Source organism: Phalangium opilio, unplaced genomic scaffold (genome assembly GCF_054372755.1).
Source record: "Phalangium opilio isolate 3A_F unplaced genomic scaffold, DU_Popi_V2 ptg000209l_1, whole genome shotgun sequence".
Lineage (NCBI taxonomy): Eukaryota > Metazoa > Arthropoda > Arachnida > Opiliones > Phalangiidae > Phalangium > Phalangium opilio.
This window is the reverse complement of record NW_028324217.1, coordinates 2,655,771-2,678,510: the sequence shown is the minus strand read 5'-3', so window position 1 is coordinate 2,678,510 and position 22,740 is coordinate 2,655,771. Positions and strand designations below refer to the sequence as shown.

At 36.4% G+C, this 22,740-nt stretch overlaps 2 protein-coding genes across 3 annotated transcripts in view; both read right to left on the bottom strand.

Annotated features, from left to right (window-relative positions):
* The window catches only part of LOC149618362 (guanylate cyclase 32E), a 166,875-nt gene extending 147,748 nt beyond the window's left edge, over nucleotides 1–19,127 (bottom strand). For both annotated transcript variants that reach the window (XM_089854926.1, XM_089854927.1), the window contains exon 1: nucleotides 17,805–19,127. In XM_089854926.1, the coding sequence (XP_089711052.1) occupies nucleotides 17,805–18,203 (399 nt within the window). In that variant the 5' untranslated portion in view covers nucleotides 18,204–19,127. The remainder of the gene's footprint in view (nucleotides 1–17,804) is intronic.
* Nucleotides 4,495–6,113, bottom strand: LOC149618363 (uncharacterized). Its single transcript, XM_089855730.1, has 2 exons — nucleotides 5,128–6,113; nucleotides 4,495–4,654 (listed from the first exon to the last, which is right to left on the bottom strand). Exons 1-2 carry the CDS (start codon nucleotides 6,111–6,113, stop codon nucleotides 4,495–4,497), a joined length of 1,146 nt encoding a protein of 381 aa, XP_089711856.1.
* Nucleotides 19,128–22,740: the final 3,613 nt, after the last annotated feature.

Sequence of the window (22,740 nt, the reverse complement as noted above, 5' to 3'; positions counted from 1 at the left end):
AAATAGTGACGTAATTCCTTTTTACCTCTCTCTCTGTCGCTATGACCCGCCTCTTCTTTCATACCCCCCCGTCCCGTGGAAGGGGGTCCGTCCGGGACTTTGACGCGCGCCCAAATATTACTCTGTTCTCCATTCCTACTTCTAAAATTAAATCTATCCCTGAATTGATATATTAATTATTTTACACGCTGTTTTGATTAAAATTGTATTTAAAAAATCGCATTTTAAACTAAACTTTCAATTCAATTAAAATTAAAAATACAATTTCCCCCAACTATTAATGAGAATTATATTTTAATTAATCTAATAATAAATTTTCTTATTAAACCCCAATAGATATAGAAAGGGGAATGAAATCCGTAGAGGTTTCTCCCATCATTTACCAAAAAGAAACCCTAAAATAACTTTTCCCACTCCAAGTGATGAAAAGATTGCAACAAACTTGGGTGATTAGGCCCGGCAACTAAAAGAAAGGAAGAAGGATTTCTTTTGATAAATGCCTTTTGTCTGGGGCAAAAGCTGCTAATTTAGACTTCTCTAGTTTCAAACAGAGGCTTTGGGAGATGCCCCCAAAACCTAACCAAAACCCCCATGAGACCCCAAAAATAAAAGAGGAATTTGAAAAAGTAATAAAGGCCCCTGGAATTACTTCGTTAATCTTCTCAGAATTCGAAACTCTTTACTCAAATAGCTTCCTTGTTCTAATATCAGACCTGTTAATAGTTTATAAGAAACTGAGGGAAGAAGCTATGATATTAAGGGTTTTGGGTTCAACTCGATTCAATTGGACTTCACGAATACTCAACTTTATCCAGGGTTGCCACGGAATTATCAGAACTAAATTCCCTGACTTTTCCAGGTTTTCCCTGACCTTTTTAGGGCGTAAGTGTATATGTTTACAGCACGTTTTAAGTGCTTATAATTAAATAAACTCTCTACACTAAGTTTTTTTAATGTATTTGTTGCACCAAAATGATTAAGAAACATTTTAACTATAAATAACAGTCCAAGAGATTTTTTTAAAGGCATTTACTTGTAGACATTTTTAAGGATTGCTCTAGAGTTATCTGTGTTAAGAGAGGATGAGGATAAACTTTCATTACTCTTTCAATGAAGACTTATCCCCAGAAATTTTACCCACTAAAATCAAATTCCCTGACTTTCCCCTAACTTTGCTGAAATTTTTAAAATTCCCTGACTTTTCCCCCACCTTTTCGGCCCATTTTCAAAATCCCTGACTTTTCCAGGTTTTCCCTGACCCGTGGCAGCCCTGTAAATTATCAGAAGAGGATAAAACTGAAGAAGTGTGACACTCTGTATCATCTCTTAATATTCTTTAGTAATGTTAACATGAATGATTCTTCCCAGGCTCACACTCCATTTTTGTTAATTTGCTCTTCTCGCTCATCAAACTTAATTAAGATGGGTATATAACTATCGCTCACCGTGCTAGGGTGAATTAACTATAACTGTTAAATGGTATTTACTAAATTACAGATTAGTCTTATAATTAGTAGAAGAGTCGAAACCTTGATTGTAGTTTTCATCCTGCCTATAAAAATGCCTTTATATTTATATAAATATTTAAAATCAGCCATTTTGGGTTAATGAACTTGAAATACACTCTAGACTGAGTCTTTCTACAGTTACTATTATATAATTAAAATGAAATAAAAAAAAAACACCAGACAACTTGGATCTATTCCAATAAAATCTTTTAAATAATAGGGGGTTTTCCAAATAGCCTTAAAAGAAAAGCAGCTTTTACATTTAAACAATTATTATTTCAACATTTAAACCGAACTATTTTGGACTAGCTGTTTGGTTTAATTATTTAAAATAAACTTTATCAGATTTTTCAAAGATTTCAAACCTACGCATTGTAACATATTTAATTATTTACGTTAGGAATAACATTTGGACTTATTCCTAGGAAAGGTTTTAGTTAAAATAATGATTTTTCTGTCATCAAGTGCCCTTTTTAATTTAGAAATTCAATTCTTAAATGTTATTGCATTGCTTTATGATGGTTTGAAATTATTTGTTATTTCAACCAAGAAGTGATATCTAGTTTATTAGGGAGAATGTATAAGATGCCTAAGTATGCGCGCGCGCCATAGTCCCAGTCCCCCTTCAACACAAGGGGGGACGTAAAAGGAGGCCGGGCTATTTCGTAGCCTCTCCTCAGTCGGAATTTTCGTACTCATTCGCGTCGCGCTGACGTGAGTGAGTTTTCAAAAACCAGTGAGATGCTGGCTGGTTGTAATTTAGAGGCGCAGGGGGTTTACAGTCCGGACAGGCTACGTCTACGTTTGGACTGGAGATAAAGAGCTAGAGTGTAAATGTGGAGGTGAATTTATACCTTCCCCCTAGTAAACTTGATATCACTTCTTGTTTCAACTTAACGTCAAGTCATAATTTTAATTAAAAATAGTTAAATTCGAAGTTTGAAGTTAGGTATAAATATACTTTGTAAAGAAAAATCGTTACAAATAGACAGACAGACAGACCATTTTCGCAAAGAACGCGTTAAGACAGGACACCTGGTATGGGGACGCAAAGAAGACGTGCACACGTCAGCTTAAGTCAAACTTAGAAACTCGAAATTTATACCGGCTGGAGGGCTCGTCGACGTACTGACTGATTTTCTACATCAATTTATTTCAGTAAATTGGCCCATGGTGAAAGAAAAACTAAAGATGCTACCGGTATATTATAGGAAAAAAAAATGCAAGCTTTTGAAAAGAGCCAAATTGAATAATTTTTCCAAAATCGCGACAGCTGTCTGTATAAGTTGGGTTTTAACTTAGTAATTTAAAGATGCCATCTTTAAAAGAAAATTTCAGGTAACATAACATTATACCTTATTTAAAAGGAATTAAATATTAAAATTGAAATAAATGATCTCTTATTACAATATGATAACAGGGATAGATTTAATTTTAGAAGTAGGAATGGAGAAATTAACAGAGTAATATCTGGACGCGCGTCAAAGTCCCGGGCGGACCCCCTTCCACGGGACGGGGGGGGGGGTTAAGAAAGAAGAGGCGGTGGGTCATAGCGACAGAGGTAAAAAGGAATTACGTCATTATTTTTCGCCGTCCCCGCATCAGCAACGTCATCAAAACGCAGTTTAAGTGAGATACCCAATAAGGTAATTTAAACTTTTCGTTACATTACGTGTTGGAGGGAGGGGCTTTATACTATAATGGGTGGGCTATGAGTCGGAATAACTGAAGTAAATACTAACCGTTCCGTTCTCCATTCCTACTTCTAAAATTAAATCTATCCCTGTGACTCCAAAATAGACCCAATTTTGTTATACTAGACTTATTATACTGCTGTTTCAGCTAAACCGCTTTGATCGCAAGTAGCATCCCTTCATAATGGAGCTAAATCCCCAGATAAATACTTGTGTGTGTCCAATCCTATTCAATCTTACAGACCTTGAAAGAGGATGGTGTACAAGCATTCACCAGATGCGTGTATTGCAACGCTGCGGACACTCTTCAGAGTCCGACTTACTCTTTCAGCATTGCCCGAACTTTCTGATCTAGCTATTCAAACACGTAGGCTTCAGTTTACCGTGCCGTGGGCCCGAGCGGCAACCAATAATAATACACGTTGCGAAACGTAACTGGAAAAGGACCCTAGTAAGGGATTATGTATACCATAAGTTCATAAGATATGTTCCGTTCCATGATAAGTTTGTAAATTCTGGTAACTTAGAAACTGGAGCTTGTAATTTTGAAATGATTGAAGTAGGGAGGTCATAGATTCAGGGTAAAGCGACATACGCCTGGTGAGTATGGCGCTGCTCTCAAATTTGGGTAACTTAGTAAGTTCAGACTAAATAGGACCTAGATGGAACTTGGTCCTAGCTGCAAAATTAATTAACCACCACCCACCGAGTGTAGTTAGGACTTCAATTGACTCGCTTAATTCCGTCGTTCTCCTTCTCAAACTAGTTATCTCGAGTACTGTAAGTCCATCTCAGTAGCATTACGAACTTGTATTGGTAGTGCCATTCATACTTATGTTATAAACTTATGTCTATACTAGTTTGGTATAATTCCCTTGTAAATCTCGAAATAGGAAGTATATTGGGTTGTATCAGGAATACATACAGCTACTAGGAATCATTGCATCTCCATATTAATTTCTATTATTTCGGGTTTTGTGGGTATACCATGCTTGAGAACTAACTACGCGTCACGCCAAGGTCATAATTCTAATGGCGTCTTTCTAACTGTTGTTTCATTGGTTGGTAGCAACGCCAGTGCAATAGGCAGCGAGATAGATTATTAATTCGCTATGGGTAAAATTCGATTATACATAATGATTAGTCTAGCTAGCTCCTCCCACAAAACGTGCCTATATATAGATACGTTGAGAAATTAAAATGGTGGGTACGAAATGATTCCTAGTACCTGTATTTATTCCTTGTTGCATCTATCTCTATCGATCTTTTACGTTGTCTCTCTAGCCTTTCTGTTATCTGCAGTTCGCGAACCCGTTTTTTTCCCTTTTATCCACAGTGATCCCTTCCAAATGATGACAATGATTCGATACTCGATAAACAATTGGACAGCAACAATGTATGTCCTTTTCAGGCGTTGGTATAGATGGTGAATTGTACGTAGACGTTTGCTTTCTGCATTTGAAGTCATGTCAAACGATACTAAATGCATCGGGGTTGTTTTTAAACATTGGTTGCTCGATAAATAAACAAATTGGCTAAGAGATAAGGTTCTCTGAACTTCTCTCCAAGTATCAATTAAAAAAAAAGAAGAGAAAGTAACGTCAAGAAGTGATATCTAGTTTATTAGGGAGAAGGTATAAGATGCCTAAGCATTCGCGCGCCATAGTCCCAGTCCACCTTTAAAAATACAGGGGGGGGGGGACGTAAAAGGAGTTAGCCGGGCTATTTCGCCAGCTCTCCTCAGTCGGAAAATACAAGTAATTTTCGTCATTCGCGTAAGTATAGTTTATTAATTGTCCAAAAGATAAAGGTACAAATGTAGTAATGAATGAATGAATTTGGTCAATTTTGTAGTCTGCTTAACAACAAATCTCTTAAACACAACACTTCTTATTTTACGAAATAATCTGAAGTCTTTGAGTTACTTTGGTATAAATACATCCATGGCAGCTTGAAACAAATCACGAAGCAAGCCCGGATTGGCGTCATGCCAAGCTGCAGACTGGAATATGTCTTTCTTGTGAACAGCGATGTAATTAGCGGCGATGTCTTTTAGTTTCTTAATATCATACTTCTCCGCGATTTGTAGAATTTCAAGGACGTTTTTCTTGCGGATCAAGGTTTCCAAACGTTCACCGCATATCTCTTGCAGATCTTTCATGTTACAGAGATACGCGGCATGGATCAATTTCTGACAAGTTTTGTCAAAATTCTGTGGAATATTTCCGGTGTAGATGAAATGTAGTAGGTCGTTGACAGTGTCCGCGTCGAACACTGTCCTCCAGTCAATTACATTTTCGTTGGCTTCCTTCATATCGCTTGAAAACATCGCTGTGAAGTACTCGGATTTTGCTGCCAGCAACACCTTGTGACAAGGAAAGTTTTTGACTTCGGTTTTGATGTAACAGTCGCTTAAAAAGTTGCTGTTTACTAAGCTGCTGAATTTCAAGGGAATTGTGCCATTGATCTTTTCGTAATTTATGCCCATAGTTATTTTCATAATTAAATCCGAGATTGGCTTTGGGTAATGAAAGATATAAGCCGTACGAATCGTTCGCAAATTGCAAATGCATTGACAATGGAAACCACGATACATTAGCGGTACTTGACACGAAGTAACCTTTCGCCACTTACTGACGAAAAGTTCGACCTTGCAAAACGATTTGGTGTAGTTGATCTTATCGTCACTTTCATCTTTTCCATTTATAGTCAGCCATAAATTTTTAACAATTGCCTTAATCATCCACGGACGAGTTATTGGTACGCCATCTTTTTTGTAGCACTGAAGTTCAACTTTCCATGTTTTTTCCGGTATCTCCGTAATTTCAAACTTTAGAGTTTGTTTATTTAAAAAAATCAAGTCTTCGTTATCACACCTGGAGGTTGACGGTACCTGGTTATTGTTAGCCATTTCTTGATTAACCGTTCAATACCGTCCAAAAAAAATGAAAATGATTTCAGGTTAACTGGAACGCCACTGTTACCTCTAGAGTCTAGACTACGAGAAAGATGCGACAACTACGTTAAGTTCAACCCTTAAATACCGTTTTAAAATTATTTTGGCAATGGAAAGATAGCGACAACAATGGGAATTTTTGTAATACAGAGAAAAGGCGTTTCGTTATCTCTCTGATTTCATTGTCAATAATATCTATGATGAAAATTTTCGAACTGTGAAACTAAAACATGACCTCACCTTGACCAGTATATGTACAGGGCTGCGATATGGGAAATCAATTTTGAGTCGAAAATGTAACTCTATCACCAAGAGATGCATGCACCCCCTAACCCACAAGTTAAAAATGAACATTGGAGGAGAAGTGTTTATGATTGGATGACCCCTTCACTAAATTTAACAAGTAAGAAACTGAACAGACAATGATTGCTAAGGGGTCATTCAATCAGAAAACACTTCTCCAATGTTCATCAGTAACTTGTGGGTTAGGGGGTGCATGCATCCCTTGTGGGGGCAAAATCAAAATCTAAGTGCTGGTCATAGAAGTTACATTTAATATGTTCGATTCACTCAAAATTCAGTTGATTTCCCATAGAACAAACCATCCACGCATCCCACTCATGTAAAATACTTCGGTCCCATAATTACACCCGTCCCTTTTTGAAAAAACACCCTGTATAACGCCAGCCTAAGTATGAAGTAGATCCTGAGCTGTTCGTGGAAAATTATTATCTATTTGTAATAAATAATATCTATATATACAATAATAATTAATCTGGTTTCGTTGCCTTTATAAGCCAACAAACCCAAACGTTTGAAAATCAAAAAACAGGCCTTAAACTGATTCAGGCCTGGCCTTACTTGAACTACCAATATAAAAAATAACGTGCACGAGAAAATTGAAGAAGAGAGAACTTAATCCATCCCTAAGATAAAAAAAATTCTTTCAGATCATATGTAGGCTTAGTCGAACATTTTTCCAAAAACGAAAAAATCAAATTTTTTTCAGTCTTTGCACCATTAATCAAAAGCAATAAAAGTTCTAAGGTATTTTTCGTTTCGTGGAAAAGTTCCCCAGTTAAAGCGGCTTCAACTTCTCATATCTTTCTCTTCCAAATTAGAAAGAAAATTGAAAAAAATCGAGATCCGAAAAGATGAAATAAATGATTTCGAAATTCTTCGAAAAAAATTGAAATAGGAAAGTTTTTTTTAACTAAAAGAATTCTTATAACTGTGTATCGTTTTATATGGAATTTTAAATTTTAATTGAACCATTTTCCAAGCAAGCTTAAAGGCAACCAGAAGATATTAACAGAAAATTTCAAGAAAAGGTTCAGGTAACATAACTGATTATACTTTAACAGGGATAGATTTAATTTTAGAAGTAGGAATGGCGAACAGAGTAATATCTGGGCGCGCGTCAAAATCCCGGACGGACCCCCTTCCACGGGACGGGGGGGGGTATGAAAGAAGAGGCGGGAGGGTCATAGAGACAGAGGTAAAAAAGGGATTACGTCATTATTTTTTCGCCGTCCCCGTCAGCAACGTCATCAAAACGTACTTTAAGTGAGCCAGCCAATAACATAATTTAAACTTTTCGTTACATTACGTGTTGGAGGGAGGGGCTCTATACTGGGTGGTCTATGAGTCGGAATAACTGAAGTAAATACTAACCGTTCTCCATTCCTACTTCTAAAATTAAATCTATCCCTAGTTTAAATTCAAAAAGATAAGATTTGCCTATGAAGTCTAAAGTTGTATAAAACTTTCGAGTCCAGTATAGTAACAACATATTTTCCTAACAAAGGATTAAGTTTTCAAGAAAATACAGAAAGGACTTATCTTTTAGCGCTAAAAATATACCAAGTACACATTTGTAGTCCCGGTCTATTACATCTCAGCGGAATTAGGCAAATTATTTTTCTCGACAGTTAGTCTAGAATCTAGTTTCATGAAAAAGGGGTGAGCTGCACTAGGGTTACTTCTAGTTGTACTTGCTCGCTCCCTCGTTAGCGAATCTTCATTCCAAGGGCTCCCCCTTTTTTTTAATTCATTTCCGAATCTAATAAGCTTTGCTCGGAATCATAAGTAAATACTAAGTACAATAAGTTAGAGTCGCTTTGTTCTAATTGAAATAATTATGTAAACAGGTGATTTAAAAGAAAAGAATTCAGGTAACATAACTGATTATATTTTAATTAAAAAAACGTCTGCTTTTTCTAAATATAAAAGCAATTAAATATTAAAAAATTAATGATATGATAATTAGTACATTTAATTAGAATTAAAAATAAAAATGGACTACTGTTACGCTATCCGCCATTGGTTTAGTGCAGGCGTCGACTACCCAGAACCTACCTTACCCCTATGGGATAATGGGATTGGTTGAATTCTCAACTTCTCCGAATGTTCCTTTGATCTTAAGGCAACCCAAGGTGCTTAATTACACACCGGACTCTATTTGACCCCATGGCATTTGAAAATGACCCCGGGTCTATTATCTTTCCACGAGGTCATACTAAGCTTACACATACTGTAGATTTAGAATCAGGAACAAGATGTATTTATTAATTCCGCCACCATGATGAACTTATAGCGGGTGGTTATTGACTTATGTTAACGCTAGAAGTGTTTCCCCATTAGCTACCAAGCCTAACGAACCCAACACAATCCCTGAACGTTGCATTGGAAGCAGCATTGTTTCAAAGTGATTTAAACAGCGCGGTCAAGGCGAAAGTTTTCAATTGGTATAAAGAACTCAGCTGAATGCCGGTGGTCATTCACGCCCACTTCTTAAAGGAAGAGTGAAAAGGAAACATAGTTAGTAGAAGAATCGATAAAAAATCACTTGATAAGACCAATCTGCATAGTAAAACATTAATGAAAATACCCATGATGAATGATTTCAAATTTCAAATTAGTTTTATTCATAATTTCATTGATAATTTGAATCGCGTAACGCCCTGGTTTATTCTTGTTAACAAAATTCCCTAGATGTTTCACTCTGCAGATTGGTCTAATCAGGGATAGATTTAATTTTAGAAGTAGGAATGGAGAACGGTTAGTATTTACTTTAGTCCGACTCATAGACCACCCAGTATAGAGCCCCTCCCTACAACACGCAACGAAAAGTTTAAATGATCTTATTGGCTGTCTCACTTAAACTACGTTTTGATGACGTTGCTGACGGGGACGGCGAAAAATACGTAATTACTTTTTACCTCTGTCGCTATGACCCTCCCGCCTCTTCTTTCATACCCCCCTCCGTCCCGTGGAAGGGGGGTCCGGGACTTTGACGCGCGCCCAGATATTACTCTGTTCTTCATTCCAACTTCTAAAATTAAATTTATCCCTGGTCTAATAATTTGTAGAATAATCGATAAAAAAATCAATTGATTTTCCACTTCACTTACTCTTTAAAAATAATCTATTCTGAATGATTCAAAGCGGCATGATTTCAAAGAAAAATTAGAGATTTCATTTTTAGTTTCATTGAAAAATGAAATAGGAAAATAATTCCGACATTTCACTAATTGTTTTGTCTTATTGAACAAAAGATATTTTGAAAGACGGATTTAATTGAAATTAAAAGTCGTTAGATTTTTATATTCAACTATATTTCAATATAACGAATTAAAAAACCCGAAACTTTTATTTTCCTAAATTGAAATAAAACAAAGTTCACTTTTAATATTCAAATTTTAAAACATTTTTTCTTTACGAGATTATTTATCTAATAACATAAGTTTATAAGCGATATGTTCCTTCCATAAGTATGAAAGGCACTACCAATAGAAGTTCGTAATGCTACTGAGAGACTTACAGTTCTCGAGATAACTAGTTCGAGAAGGAGAACGACGGAATTAAGCGAGTCAATTGAAGTCCCATCTACACTCGGTTGGTGGTGGTTAATTAATTTTGCAGTCAGGACCAAGTTCCATCTAGGTCCTATTTAGTCTGCACTTACTAAGTTACCCAAATTTGACAGCAGCGCCCCACTCACCAGGCGTATGTCGCTTTACCCTGAATCTATGACCTACCTACTTCAATCACTTCAAAATTACAAGCTACAGTTTCTACGTTACCAGAGATTAACAAACTTATATGGAAGGAACATATCTTATAAACTTACGCTAACAATAAGACCAATCTGCAGAAAATTCAAATTAGTTTCATGATATTTCATTTTCATATTGATAATTTGAGATTTGCACCCGCGACCAATCACGTAACGCCCTGCCTTACTGTTAAGAAAACTTTCCACGTGACACGCTCTATTATAAATCTCGCGCCACGATTGTCAAATCTCGCGCCACGATTGTCAAATCTCGCGCCAAATTTATAAGTAATATTTATTTTCCAAAAAAGCAAGTCAAATTTCATTTGAAATTAAATTTACTAAAAAGCAGTGACCCCAAAAATTTTTATTTATTTTTTTAAACCCTATCTAAGAAAAATAAAGACTAGGCCTAAAAGATAAAATGCGAAGAAACGTCTTAATAATTTGTCATCTAGTTGCAATCTCTGACACAAAAACGTTCTTACAAATATCAAGATCTATTAATCTCATTTAACCCCTTAAGGAACGTTTAGATTTAGATTAGCAAAAGGGTTTTGTCACTATACTGATGTCGCAAAATGAAAAAATATATATATGTATATAAAATTTTTAAACAAAATTTAGAGCGTTAACCTCGCCAGTTACGATTATGACACCACCAAAAAAGAGAGATGTGAAATTTTTCAATTTCAGAACTTATCAACAATTTGTAAGTCCTTATTATAAATGTCTGGTCTATAAAGTAAAGTTATGAAATAAGGATATTATATATATATATATATATATATATAAAAAATTATATATATACAGGGTGTTTGTTACAAAAAGGGTTGGGGGTAATTATAGGACCGAAGTATTGTACATACATGAGTGGGATGCGTGGGTGGTTCTATGGGAAATCAACTGAATTTTGAGTGAACCGATGAAATGTTAAATGTAATAAGTTCTATGAGCAGCCCTAAGATTTTAATTGAGCCCCCACAAGGGATGCACCATTGCACCCCCTAACCCACAAGTTATAAATGAATTAACATTGGAGAAGTGTTTATGATTGGATGACCCCTTAAATTAAATAAGTAAGAAACTGAACAGATTTCTAATTTAATTTAATTAAGGGGGTCATCCAATCATAAACACTTCTCCAATGTTTTAATGATAACTTGTGGGTTAGAGTGTGCATGCATCCCTTGTGGGGGTTCGATCAAAATCTAAGGGCTGGTCATAGAAGTTACATTTAACATTTTCGATTCACTCAAAATTCAGTTGATTTCCCATAGAGCCATCCACGCATCCCACTCATGTACAATACTTCGCTCCCATAATTAACCCCACCCCTTTTTGTAACAATCACCCTGTACACAATTTTTATATCGATATCTCACGAGAAAAATATAATATTATTCTTAAGATTATCAGATCGAATAAATAAAATATTTTTGATATGGGAGGGTTAAAGTTCAAATGTTACGTGACGCGTATTAATTTAGGTTAGTAACATAGCTATGGTTCAACAGTTTTCCCTAATGACTTAACAACCTCTCCCGTCAACTCAATCAAGCAACCAGCAACAGTGAGAAAAACAACACTAGGTTAAAATTAATTAATTAAATAAACATTATTTTGTAAACATTCACAATCATACAGAAGTACACTATAAAGCGTACACTATATGGTATTATACAAATTCAGGGCAGATATTGTAGTCCGACCTCAAAAAACAACACCTGCGCGAGAGCGATATGTACAGAAATTATAGGGCATAGCACCCATATCATCAACCCACGTGATTTCATTTCAACCAACACAAGCGAGGTTCTTCCAAAGCCCCATTCAGACGTTCACGTCGGTACAGTCGCTTCAATGCTCTCTTATTTAGTTAGACACGTGTCAACGACTACGTAATGTAAAAGATTCGAAGTGGGTTTAGTTTGAAAAGTATTCAGTTTCGTCGGGGTAGTAACTGTCGAGATGGCGCCACCTTTAGTTAGCTAGCGCATTTTATTTAGAAACCATAGCCGACTCGATCATGCCTTACTGGCACGTGATCGAGTGAGCTACGCTTTAGCAGACGATATACCAAAATGAGAAGTTTAAGGATTCTTGACACGGTATTTGAAATTCATTTTGGATGTTAGGCTAAGTATTTTAGTTTTCAAACGTCTTGGCTCAAAAATCATTCAAGATATACGAGTCTCGTTTCAAGTCATGGCCTCCAGATGGCGTGGCGTCTGAACAGGGAAATGAACGAGGAGAAACGAGGGTTACGGACTCTAGTCTGAATGGGCTTTGATAATGTTCAACTTGGTCAATGCACCCGAGACGATTTTGTATACTCGTTTCAATTCATGGCCTCCAGATGGCGTGGCGTCTGAACAGGGAAATGAACGAGGAGAAACGAGGGTTACCGACTCTAGTCACTCTGAATGGGCCTTGACAATGTTCAACTTGATCAATGCACCCGAGACGGTTTTGTTTCCTTTCCCCGGAACCTCTATATCTTACATAGTTACAGTTTTAAAACAAAAACAGTGGTTCGTTTGCTAGTTGTGTCAAGACATCAGATGGAAACGACAGGCCGGCGTCGAGTCAAAAGAGTGTTACAGCTAGCTGCCTGCGGGCATCAAAATGATATACCCTGGTTCAACGCGAGTGTACTGTAGTTTTTAGAGAAGTTAAGAAATGGGCCAGCATATAAATGATTTTCAAAAGTTATCTCCGTACTAAATAAATAACTCCATGTTAGTCCTATGGAGAGGACGTTTATGAACAGTTTCCTTAATTACTCGGGCCCTGATTATTGTAACCCCAAGTAAAGGGCATCGTTGGAAAGGATTTTCAAAAGTTATCTCCGTATAGTAAATAAATAACTCCATGTTAGTCCTATGGAGAGGATCATGTTAGTCCTATGGAGAGGATCATGTCTTTGAACATTTTGCTTAATTACTCGGTCCCTGATTGTTGTAACCCCAAGTTTTAGGTACCGTTGGATAGGGGAGAAATAGGGCTATAACATACTCAAAGGACTTCCCTGTATCTATTATAGAACCAGAGATAAAAGGTGTCATGTAAATAAGCCCATGTTAACACTATGCAAAGGACCTTTACGAACATTTTGGTCTTAATTACTCGGGCCCTGATTATTGTAACCCCAAGTATTAGGTATCGTTGGAAAGGAGAGAAATAGGGCTATAACATACTCAAAGGACTTCCCTGTATCTCTAATAGAACCAGAGTTAAAAGGTGTCGTGTAAATAAGCCCATTTTACTCTATTTTGTATTTTCTTGGCATGCTAACTCTAAGACTAACTTTTCAAAGATAAACGAAGCGTGTATTATATTTTTCATAAAAATTTGCATATGCAACTCTAGCCAATTAGCAACCGCGACGCTAAAAGCGCGAATTATTCCAACCGAGTCCCCCAGCCTCACGTGGATGTTTTGCTATCGTTAATTGGTTAGAAATCCCTTAGGCTGTTAAACGGAATTCCGGGCTTAAACTCTCTAATTACAAGCAAAATAAAGTATAGTATCCAAAGCACCAAACTGACTACATCCAGAAGTGTATAATACTTCTCTTCGACAGAGAAGTGTACCACCACAAAGCGGGTATTGTAATTGTAACATGATTCTACCCAACCAACATCAGAATTAACATTCATTATAGCAAGGTTAATTGCTAAACCGAATGACATACGCCATGTAAATTAGTTAATTCCTCATCATTACTATATCTATTAGCGCTGCTTAACTATTTGCCAAGGCGCATGCATGCGCTTGTGTGTTAATTAATTTTTGTCCCACGTCAATTAAGACAATCAAGGTTTGTGGGTTAATTGATTGCTGCATTGGGATTTAGTAAATACCAAACAGTTATAGCTAATTCACCCTAGCACGGTGAGCGATAGTTATATACCCATCTTAATTAAGTTTGATAAGCGGGAGAGCAAATTAACAAAAAGGGTCTGTCTCCCTCGCCTGGGAAGAATCATTCATGTTACATAACTAAAGAATATTAAGAAGATACAGAGTGTCACACTTCTTCCATTATCCCCTTCTGTTATATAGTACACGTGTTTTTAAAATTTTGGGCAAAGAGATATCGCCCAAAACTGCGCAAGTAAAATGAAATTGCCTGAAATAAAATTCACCTAGGCCTATTTGATAATAGTTTAGGTACTATTTTTGGCAAAAGGCCCATGAGGTCATAGTTAAGGCCCCTAGGGCTACTCTATACTGGAAACCCGATAAAGCAATATTGCTTGACCAATGTTAAATGTTTCATTTGGAGTTGATAATAAAAACATATAGAAAGAAGTAAGTTTACTTCCAAACTTTCACTGAAAGCATGGATCTTAAAGGCCGACTTCCGTCGAAAAGAGTTGTAGCTTTAACTGAAAACCGAGCATCGAGACTAACAATGAAGCGACCGTGTCGATTTCCGAATCCCCGCTGGGGTAAAAGATGGAAGGGTTCTAGCTAACTGAAAGCCGTGCAATGTGGTTCTAGCGAACTGAAGATCAACAATAGAGAATTTCCTTCAGGGGAAAGCAAAAATTCGAGAGGAAATAAATTTAAAAGGATATCTATTAATCATCTTCAGTTCGCTAGAACCACACTGCACGGCTTTCAGTTAGCGAGAACCCTTCCATCATTTACCCCAGCGGGGATTCGAAAATAGGCACGGTCGCTTCATTCTTAGTCTTGATGCTCGGTTTTCAGTTCGCTGGAAGTCGGCCTTTAAAAATTTTGAAGATTAAATAATAAAATAAATATACGGTGTTGAAATATTCAATATAAAAACAAGAAAAATTAAAACTGATATAATTGAAAATCATTTAAACAAGCAGAGAGTTAAAATTCAAAGCATGAAAAGGCAGTTCATCAACTTGACATCATAAAAAATAAGTAAAACTGCAACAAGTCTAACCCACTCTAAAGAAAGACCCAACCCACTTGGATAATTACATCCAATTATCTAAAAAACACTAAAAAATATAAAATAAAAAAAAAATTCAACACGATCGTGTGCCACGTCGCGGCCATGTTTTGACACCCATAAGTACGAAACCGCATAAGTTTTAAACCAGGAATGAATACAGCTATTTGGAATAATTGTGTAGCCATATATCTCCATGGTAATTTCTATAAATTCGGGTTTTATGGGTATTCCGGGCTTCAGAACTTACTGAGCGTCACACCAAGGTCATAATTCTGATGGCTTCTTTCCAACTGTCGTTTCATTGGTTGGTTTATAGCAACGCGAGATCCTAGCTGCACAGGCGCAGACGCAAGGTGTAGCAGGCAGTGATGTAGATTATTAATTCGCTATCAGTAAAATTCGTCATACCAGGGATAGATTTAATTTTAGTAGGAATGGAGAACAGAGTAATAACTGGGCGCGCGTCAAAGTCCCGGACGGACCCCCTTCCACGGGACGGGGGGGGGGTATGAAAGAAGAGGCGGGAGGTTCATAGCGACAGAGGTAAAAAGGAATTACGTCATTATTTTTCGCCGTCCCTTTCAGCAACGTCATCAAAACGTAGTTTAAAACTGAGCCAAAAAGATAATTTAAACTTTTCGTTACATTACGTGTTGGAGGGAGGGGCCCTATCTATACTGGATGGGCTATGAGTCGGAATAACTGAAGTAAATACTAACCGTTCCGTTCTCCATTCCTACTTCTAAAATTAAATCTATCCCTGATTAGTCTACCTAGCTCCTCCCACAAAGCAGTGAGCACGCCTAGATACGTTGAGAAATTAAAATTTATGGATACACAATGATTCTTAGTAGCTGTATGTATTCCTGGCTGTAAACCCATGAGAAAAGTAAATAAATGTGACAACTTTACAAAAATAAAATAGTAAAAATACCAACCCGTCCCAAACTACAATTAAAAATAATTTCATTTCAATAGCTTGCGCTGTCTACATATAGACAGACACAAAAGCAAAAGAAACTTGCCTTAGTAGGCGGAGTGTATGAATGATTAAGTTAATTTTAACAAGTAACGTCCATATAATACGCCAAGTAATATACATAAGCACTTCTTATCGCTAGGGCATCAAATTAACATCGGTCGCGACTTCCCTACTAAAGTTTTTAAGTTTGATTCTCTTTTTTTCTGGCATTAAGCCTAAAATCGTAAAATAACAAGGAGACGACTTTTGAACGACGTTTACGCCTCCCCTAAAATAAACTAACTTAAGAGAAAAGTACACTTGACTCTCTTTAAGATGAGCTATGGTTAAAAATGTTAAAAGTGTACCAGAAAGTAATAGAGAGATTAAGCAATTTTTTTTTTTTAAATTCAGGGTTCGGAGTAAATTTTTATATTGAAAATCCCTTACTTTTAAAAACAGCTTATTTTGAAAAAATATCCCTGACCATTTTAAGGTGTTAACCAGAGCCCACTTCATAATTACACCTGGGCGCATTATTTAGCATTGCTCGAAGCAATCATCATGGTTCTATGGGAAAGTTAGGAATAAACATTGGTGAAGTGTTTATGATTGGATGACCCCCTTAAATTTAATAAGAAATTAAGAAACTGAACAGACAATTAAGGGGTCATCCAATCATAAACACTTCTCCAATGTTAATTCATGTTAACTTGTGGATTAGGGGGTGCATAACGGGGGAAAAATCGGTCAAAGAAGTATAGAACATTTTTGACTCAAATAGAACATGGAATAGACTGAGTAATGGCAGTTTTCCAGCTTTGACTGTATTAAGGTCTATGGACAAATAACATAGGGTGCTACTAGTCTATACTGTCTTTGAATACATAATACTCTATTGGAAGCGAGGGGCTACTCACTTCCCCAAAAAATGTACACCAGATTTCTTATTTCCAAATATTTCCGATTTATTTCTATTATTTTTGTATTTCTTTATTTCCCGATATTTCTCCTAAAATTTCCAATATTTTCACTATATTTCCCTTAAATTTCCAATATTTCGATTATTCCTTCGTATTTCTAATATTTCTCAGTATTTCTATTATTTTTGTATTTCTTTATTTCCCGATATTTCTCCTAAAATTTCCAATATTTTCACGATATTTCCCTTAAATTTCCAATATTTCCATTATTCCTTCGTATTTCCAATATTTCCGATATTTCTCATTATTTCTTAATATTTCCGATATTTCTCATTATTTCCTAATATTTCCGATATTTCTCATTATTTCCTAATATTTCCGATATTTCTCATTATTTCCTAATATTTCCGATATTTCTCATTATTTCCCAATATTTCCGATATTTCTCATTATTTCAGATATTTCCCTATATTTCCGATATTTCTCAATATTACGATATTTCTCGAAATATTGAAATATATTTCTTAAGGCTTGTACACCATATTTCGTAAGTGGCTAGCCCCTCGATTGGAAGTTAACATGAAATGCATGCTACTACGTTACATGACCAAAAGCAAATAAAAGAAAAAACAGTAAGTAGTGTGTTAAAGTCATTAACCGCCCCACGTGTTTAAAACCTCTTGGCATTAACTACTTTTGGTAGCGTACTTAAATTAAATACCTTTTTATAAAAAGAAAAAAGAAAAAACATTCCAGGACTTACGTAAGAAATCATCGGTAAGTTGAAAGACGCCGCTAACCTTCCTTCGTGAACGCACGTCTCTTGAGGCCCGATATATGCGGACACATTTTGAGTCCATAATTCAGCCGTTTGTAATATACTCTCCATTTCTTCGCCGTAAGTCTCGGCCACTATGAAAGTTAGGTTATGACCTCCGATAATGGTATGGTCCCGGTTGATTTCATCAATAGCCAATGAGATCGCGCCACTAATCGAAAGACCGGGTCTAGAGTAACCACGATCGTGAGGTCGACGTTTCGAACCCGTTATATAACCCAAAGTAAACGTTTCCGCTAACGTCAATCGCGTAGAACACGGCCATAAACAAAATATTAGGCCTAAAACAAATGCTGAAGTCACCGGTTTAAAGATTCCGCACATCTTCCAGGTTAATTTCAATATTTTTCGAACTTTAAAATAGGCTTAGAGATCCACTCTTAAATTCCAATCGTTTAAAAAGCCTAATTTCATCGATGTCTTGAAGATTTGTAGCATTTTTTGGCCTATTTTTATCATCCCGGTTAATTTAGTCCATTTCGCGCCAATATCCGTGAGTTCAAAATCAGTTCAGTTCCATATTAAGCCGATAGGTTAATTTTGGCGCGATTATGCATATAATTGGCGGGAACTAATATATGTAGAATTGGCGCGAACTAATAATGCATTTGCGCCAAATTCTACAACTCAAAAACTTTGAACTTACATTACATTCAAGTTTATCCGAAATCCGTTGTTTTTAATTCGTAATTAGGCCTATTTCAAACTTAAAACTTCCAAATGTTGATTAGAACAGATGATACCGGCGTTTCTCGATCTCGCGCACAAATCCGTGGTGGTTTTAGACTTAATAATTAGGCCCGAACCGATATCAGAAGGAAACTACAACTTCCGTAGGATAATAATTAGATATTTACCGGAAATAAGTCGTACACAACTTCCTTTAAAAGTTATAAAACAAACTAATCCTGAAAGCGACAAAACAACAGCGAACCGCGTGTATTCAAAGCGAGCGAACCTCGTGGAGGGAAAAATTCCGCGCTCCGTACAGTTCTCCTGTCGAAACGCGTGTGCCGACTGCCGGTTCAACCCGAAAACAGAACGCGGCCTCCCCCTGGATTTCACGAAACTAGAAACTCTTGAATTTTCCCCTCTTGTCAAACGACAGCGACGTTTTACCGTTAGTTATAGTTCATTTACGGCGTTATCGAATTAAGTTAACTTCAAAATTCTAATGGTACCGTTATAATATCTCACTAATACATCCATCCGACATAATTTTGCGCGGGAATCAACTTACGAAAGATGCAGGAGCAGAGAGAATTTAGAAGAGAAGTGGAAGGCCCCCCCCTTTGACTCTATTAAACGTGATGACGCCCAAACAAGATGTCGCGTTGAGCTTTTTGGGGTAGGCCAGTTTCCGGTCACATGTTCTAAAATCTCTCTGTTACACACGCATCATACCGGAAGTCGACCTGCCTAGATAAGGTTTAGCAGACGACGTTGCGCTACATTTCAAACCACCCCTTCCACTCCCCTTCTAAATTCTCTCTGGCAGGAGTCTGATGAACTTTGAACTCATTATAAAGGCGGGAATTATTCACGGCCTACTAAATATCAATGGTAATAGGCTAGAGGCCTGAATAATCGCCTAAAATTACGCCAATTTATTCAGCAATAGATCAAATCTAACTCTAATTATTGGGTAGTTGCCAATTTTTGCTACATACAAGAAAAAATAGACATAAACCTATCCTAGAAAATTAGAGATTATTATACTGGTACCTGCTTATATTGTATTAATTAAAAATAACGATACATTTGACTCATTTATTCTTGGTATTTGTTTTCCAAATTATTTCCCGTATTTTTGTAGCCGTGAGGTTGTCAATCTCTCTTCTGATTGGATGTGTCAAAAATCATTGAGAGTATATAAATGAAATAAATACTAATTGCCCGAAACCATTCTTATGATGGTTCGTTATAATTATGTAAATATTTTCTTAAAATTTTTGTTTTTGGAGAGTGTCAATGCATCGTGCCTTTGGGCCTAAAACCAGATTAAATTCTAACGTGTGGGATTTAATTCATTAAAAGCCGTGTAATTCTACAATTTAGTTTTTGGTTTTTGCTTTTTCGCCCAAAAAAGGGGTTACTAAAAGTATTGCTTGTCCGGCTGGGTGGCTGGGTGTCTTCAGTGGGATTCCGTTTATAGACCGTAAAGAAATAAACCAAGGCTTAGATCAGATTAAGAAAAGAAGATCTAAGCCTAATTTCCTACATTCATCTTTATAATTTTTCTGTAGTTCTACTCTTAGAATTAACAAAAATTACTATAGCAACTGATATATATACGAGATTAAGCCAAGGAGATTAAGATAAAGGCTATTACCTAAATGCTAAGCCTAAATTCCAGAACACATCTACCGAATCAAATCCGTTATTTTGCTAGTTCCACTCTTTGAATGTATAGAAATTACCTGAGCAATTGCGAGATTAAAGCCAAGGCTTAAGACCCTAATATCGAGAAAATATTTACAGCACACTCTATAATAACCACGCCTTTACTCAGTCATGTGTCTATGACGTATTTCAAATACTTTTAACCCACCTGCCGAAGCCTTCTTAGCAGATTCTATTTTCCTTTAAATTCTAAGCCTAAAATCGTGAAAATTGACGTAAAAACACATAGCAACAGATACAAAAACCGCAACAAAAACTAAAACTAGGCTGTACCATCTTGTTTTGTATATTTTAAAATTATACCACACAGTTTTATCTTGTTTCTTGTTGAAGAGAAACAAATTGCATTTGGAATCGTAATGAAGCGGCACGTTGAATTTTAAAATTTGAGAAATTGTATGATATCTCACGTTTAATATTAGGAAAACAATGAAAGAAAGGGTATATTAACGTACAAAATACCTCTTTATCGTACGATTCCGTGTACTATATTTAATTCAACGGATAAAAAAATGTTTAAGATCGTGTACTTTTCGTCGTTTTAACAGTTCTACGTTTCGCATAACAAATAGCCCCCCAACGATATTTTTGAAATCGTATAGTGAATTTAAAGCAGGTGAAAAAGGAATAATTTAATAGCTCGAAGCGTCTACGGACAAATACACTGAGTGTACACGAAGAAATTGAAGAAACTACGACGAATTCGAGCCATTTTGGGAATACTTTTCATAATACCAAGAAGTGATATCTAGTTTTGTAGGGAGAGGGTATAAATTCGCCTCCACATTTATAATCCAGCTTTACCTCCAGTCCAAACGTAGACGTAGCCTGTCCGGACTGTTAATCCCCGCCGCCTCTAAATTACAACCAGCTGCCAGCATCTCATTGGTTCTTGAAAACTCACGTCAGCGCGACGCGAATGAGGTAAAAATTACTTGTATTTTCCGACTGAGGAGAGGCCGCGAAATAGCCCGGCTAACTCCTTTTACGTCCCCCCTTGTATTTTGAAAGGGGGACTGGCTGGGACTATGGCGCCCGAGAATACTTAGGCATCTTATAACTTCTCCCTAATAAACTAGATATCACTTCTTGATAATACATTGAGATTCAAATGCATTCGAATGGCTTTTTTTTTTTTCATTTTTTGATTTTATTTCATAGTGGTTTTCTATGGCGTTAAGTGTACTATAGAATTTTCTATTTTATTTTATATAGGCCTAAAATAAAGAATTTTGAACTGAAGTTTTGGACCTTTTATGGATTGGTATAGTTAGGAGGAATGCATACAGTTGATAGGAATTATCTAACTGCTATTTCATTGGTTGGTAGCAGAGCGTGGTTATGCGCGCGCAAGGTGCAAGGTGCATAGCACACGATGCCTTATCCCCGAATTTTGAAAAACGGGTCCATTAAAAAAATCCCCAACCCTTTTTTTCTTGATTTAATTTACCCAAAACTAATATTATTATTTAATAATGATAATAATAATATAAACAAACCCACGACTGTCCCATTTAACTTAATAACAATTTAAAATTTAATTATATTTTAATTGTTACTGCCTTAAACTATGTCATACTAAATTAAATAATACCTTAATTCTAACACCAAAGGTTTTTAAACAATAATAGGATCTGACAACCTAGATGTAATGTCAAGAATACATACAGCTACTTGGAATCATTATGAGCTAATGTTAATTTCTATGAATTCGGGTTGGTAGCAACGTGAGTTCAAAGTCGCGCATGGAGAAAGGTGCAACAGGCAGCGAGATAGATTATTAATTTGCAAGGGGTAAAACTCGTCATACATAATGATTAGTCTAGCTAGCTCCTCCCACAAAGCCCGCACCTAGATACGTTGAGAAATTAAAATGGTGGATACACAATGATTCCTGTAGCAAGGTGCAAGGCGCAGTGGGATAGATTCTTAATTCCCGAGGTAAAATTCGTCATATATAATGATTAGTCTAGCTCCTCCCTCAAAGCACGCCTAGATACGTTAAGTGAAAATGGCTGTGCAACAGGCAGCGAGATAGAGTATCATTTCGCTATGGGTAAAATTCGTCATATATAATGACTAGTCTAGCTCCTCCCACAAAGCACGCCTAGATACGTTGAGAAATTAAAATGGATGTAGCTCAATGATTCCGAGTAGCTGTATGCATTGCTAGTAATGTAGATTTCCGGTAACATATAATAATTGTAAGGTCAACATTACACTCGCAATTTTTCACTGGACTGGAGGCGATTTAGAGCACACGTAATTATATACGTTACGATTCTAAATTATTTTCTTTCTTTTTATTTTGTTAAATGCCCCCCAGGTTACTTAACTCGGGTGATATTTTTCAAGTTGAAGGAAACCCCGGAACTAGTTTTTAAGATTTGTCAAATCGTCGTCGTCGTCGTCGTACGGTGTCGTCTTGTAGTCTCGCGCTTTTTGGTTCAATTTTTAC

Excerpts from the sequence above, each read along its gene's own strand:
- LOC149618363 (XM_089855730.1), bottom strand. The coding sequence starts at position 6,113 with ATGGCTAACAATAACCAGGTACCGTCAACCTCCAGGTGTGATAACGAA. Across the intron at positions 4,655-5,127 it reads ATGGATGTATTTATACCAAA|AAAGCAAACGTCTACGTACA; the intron begins GTAACTCAAAGA and ends CTTCAAATGCAG.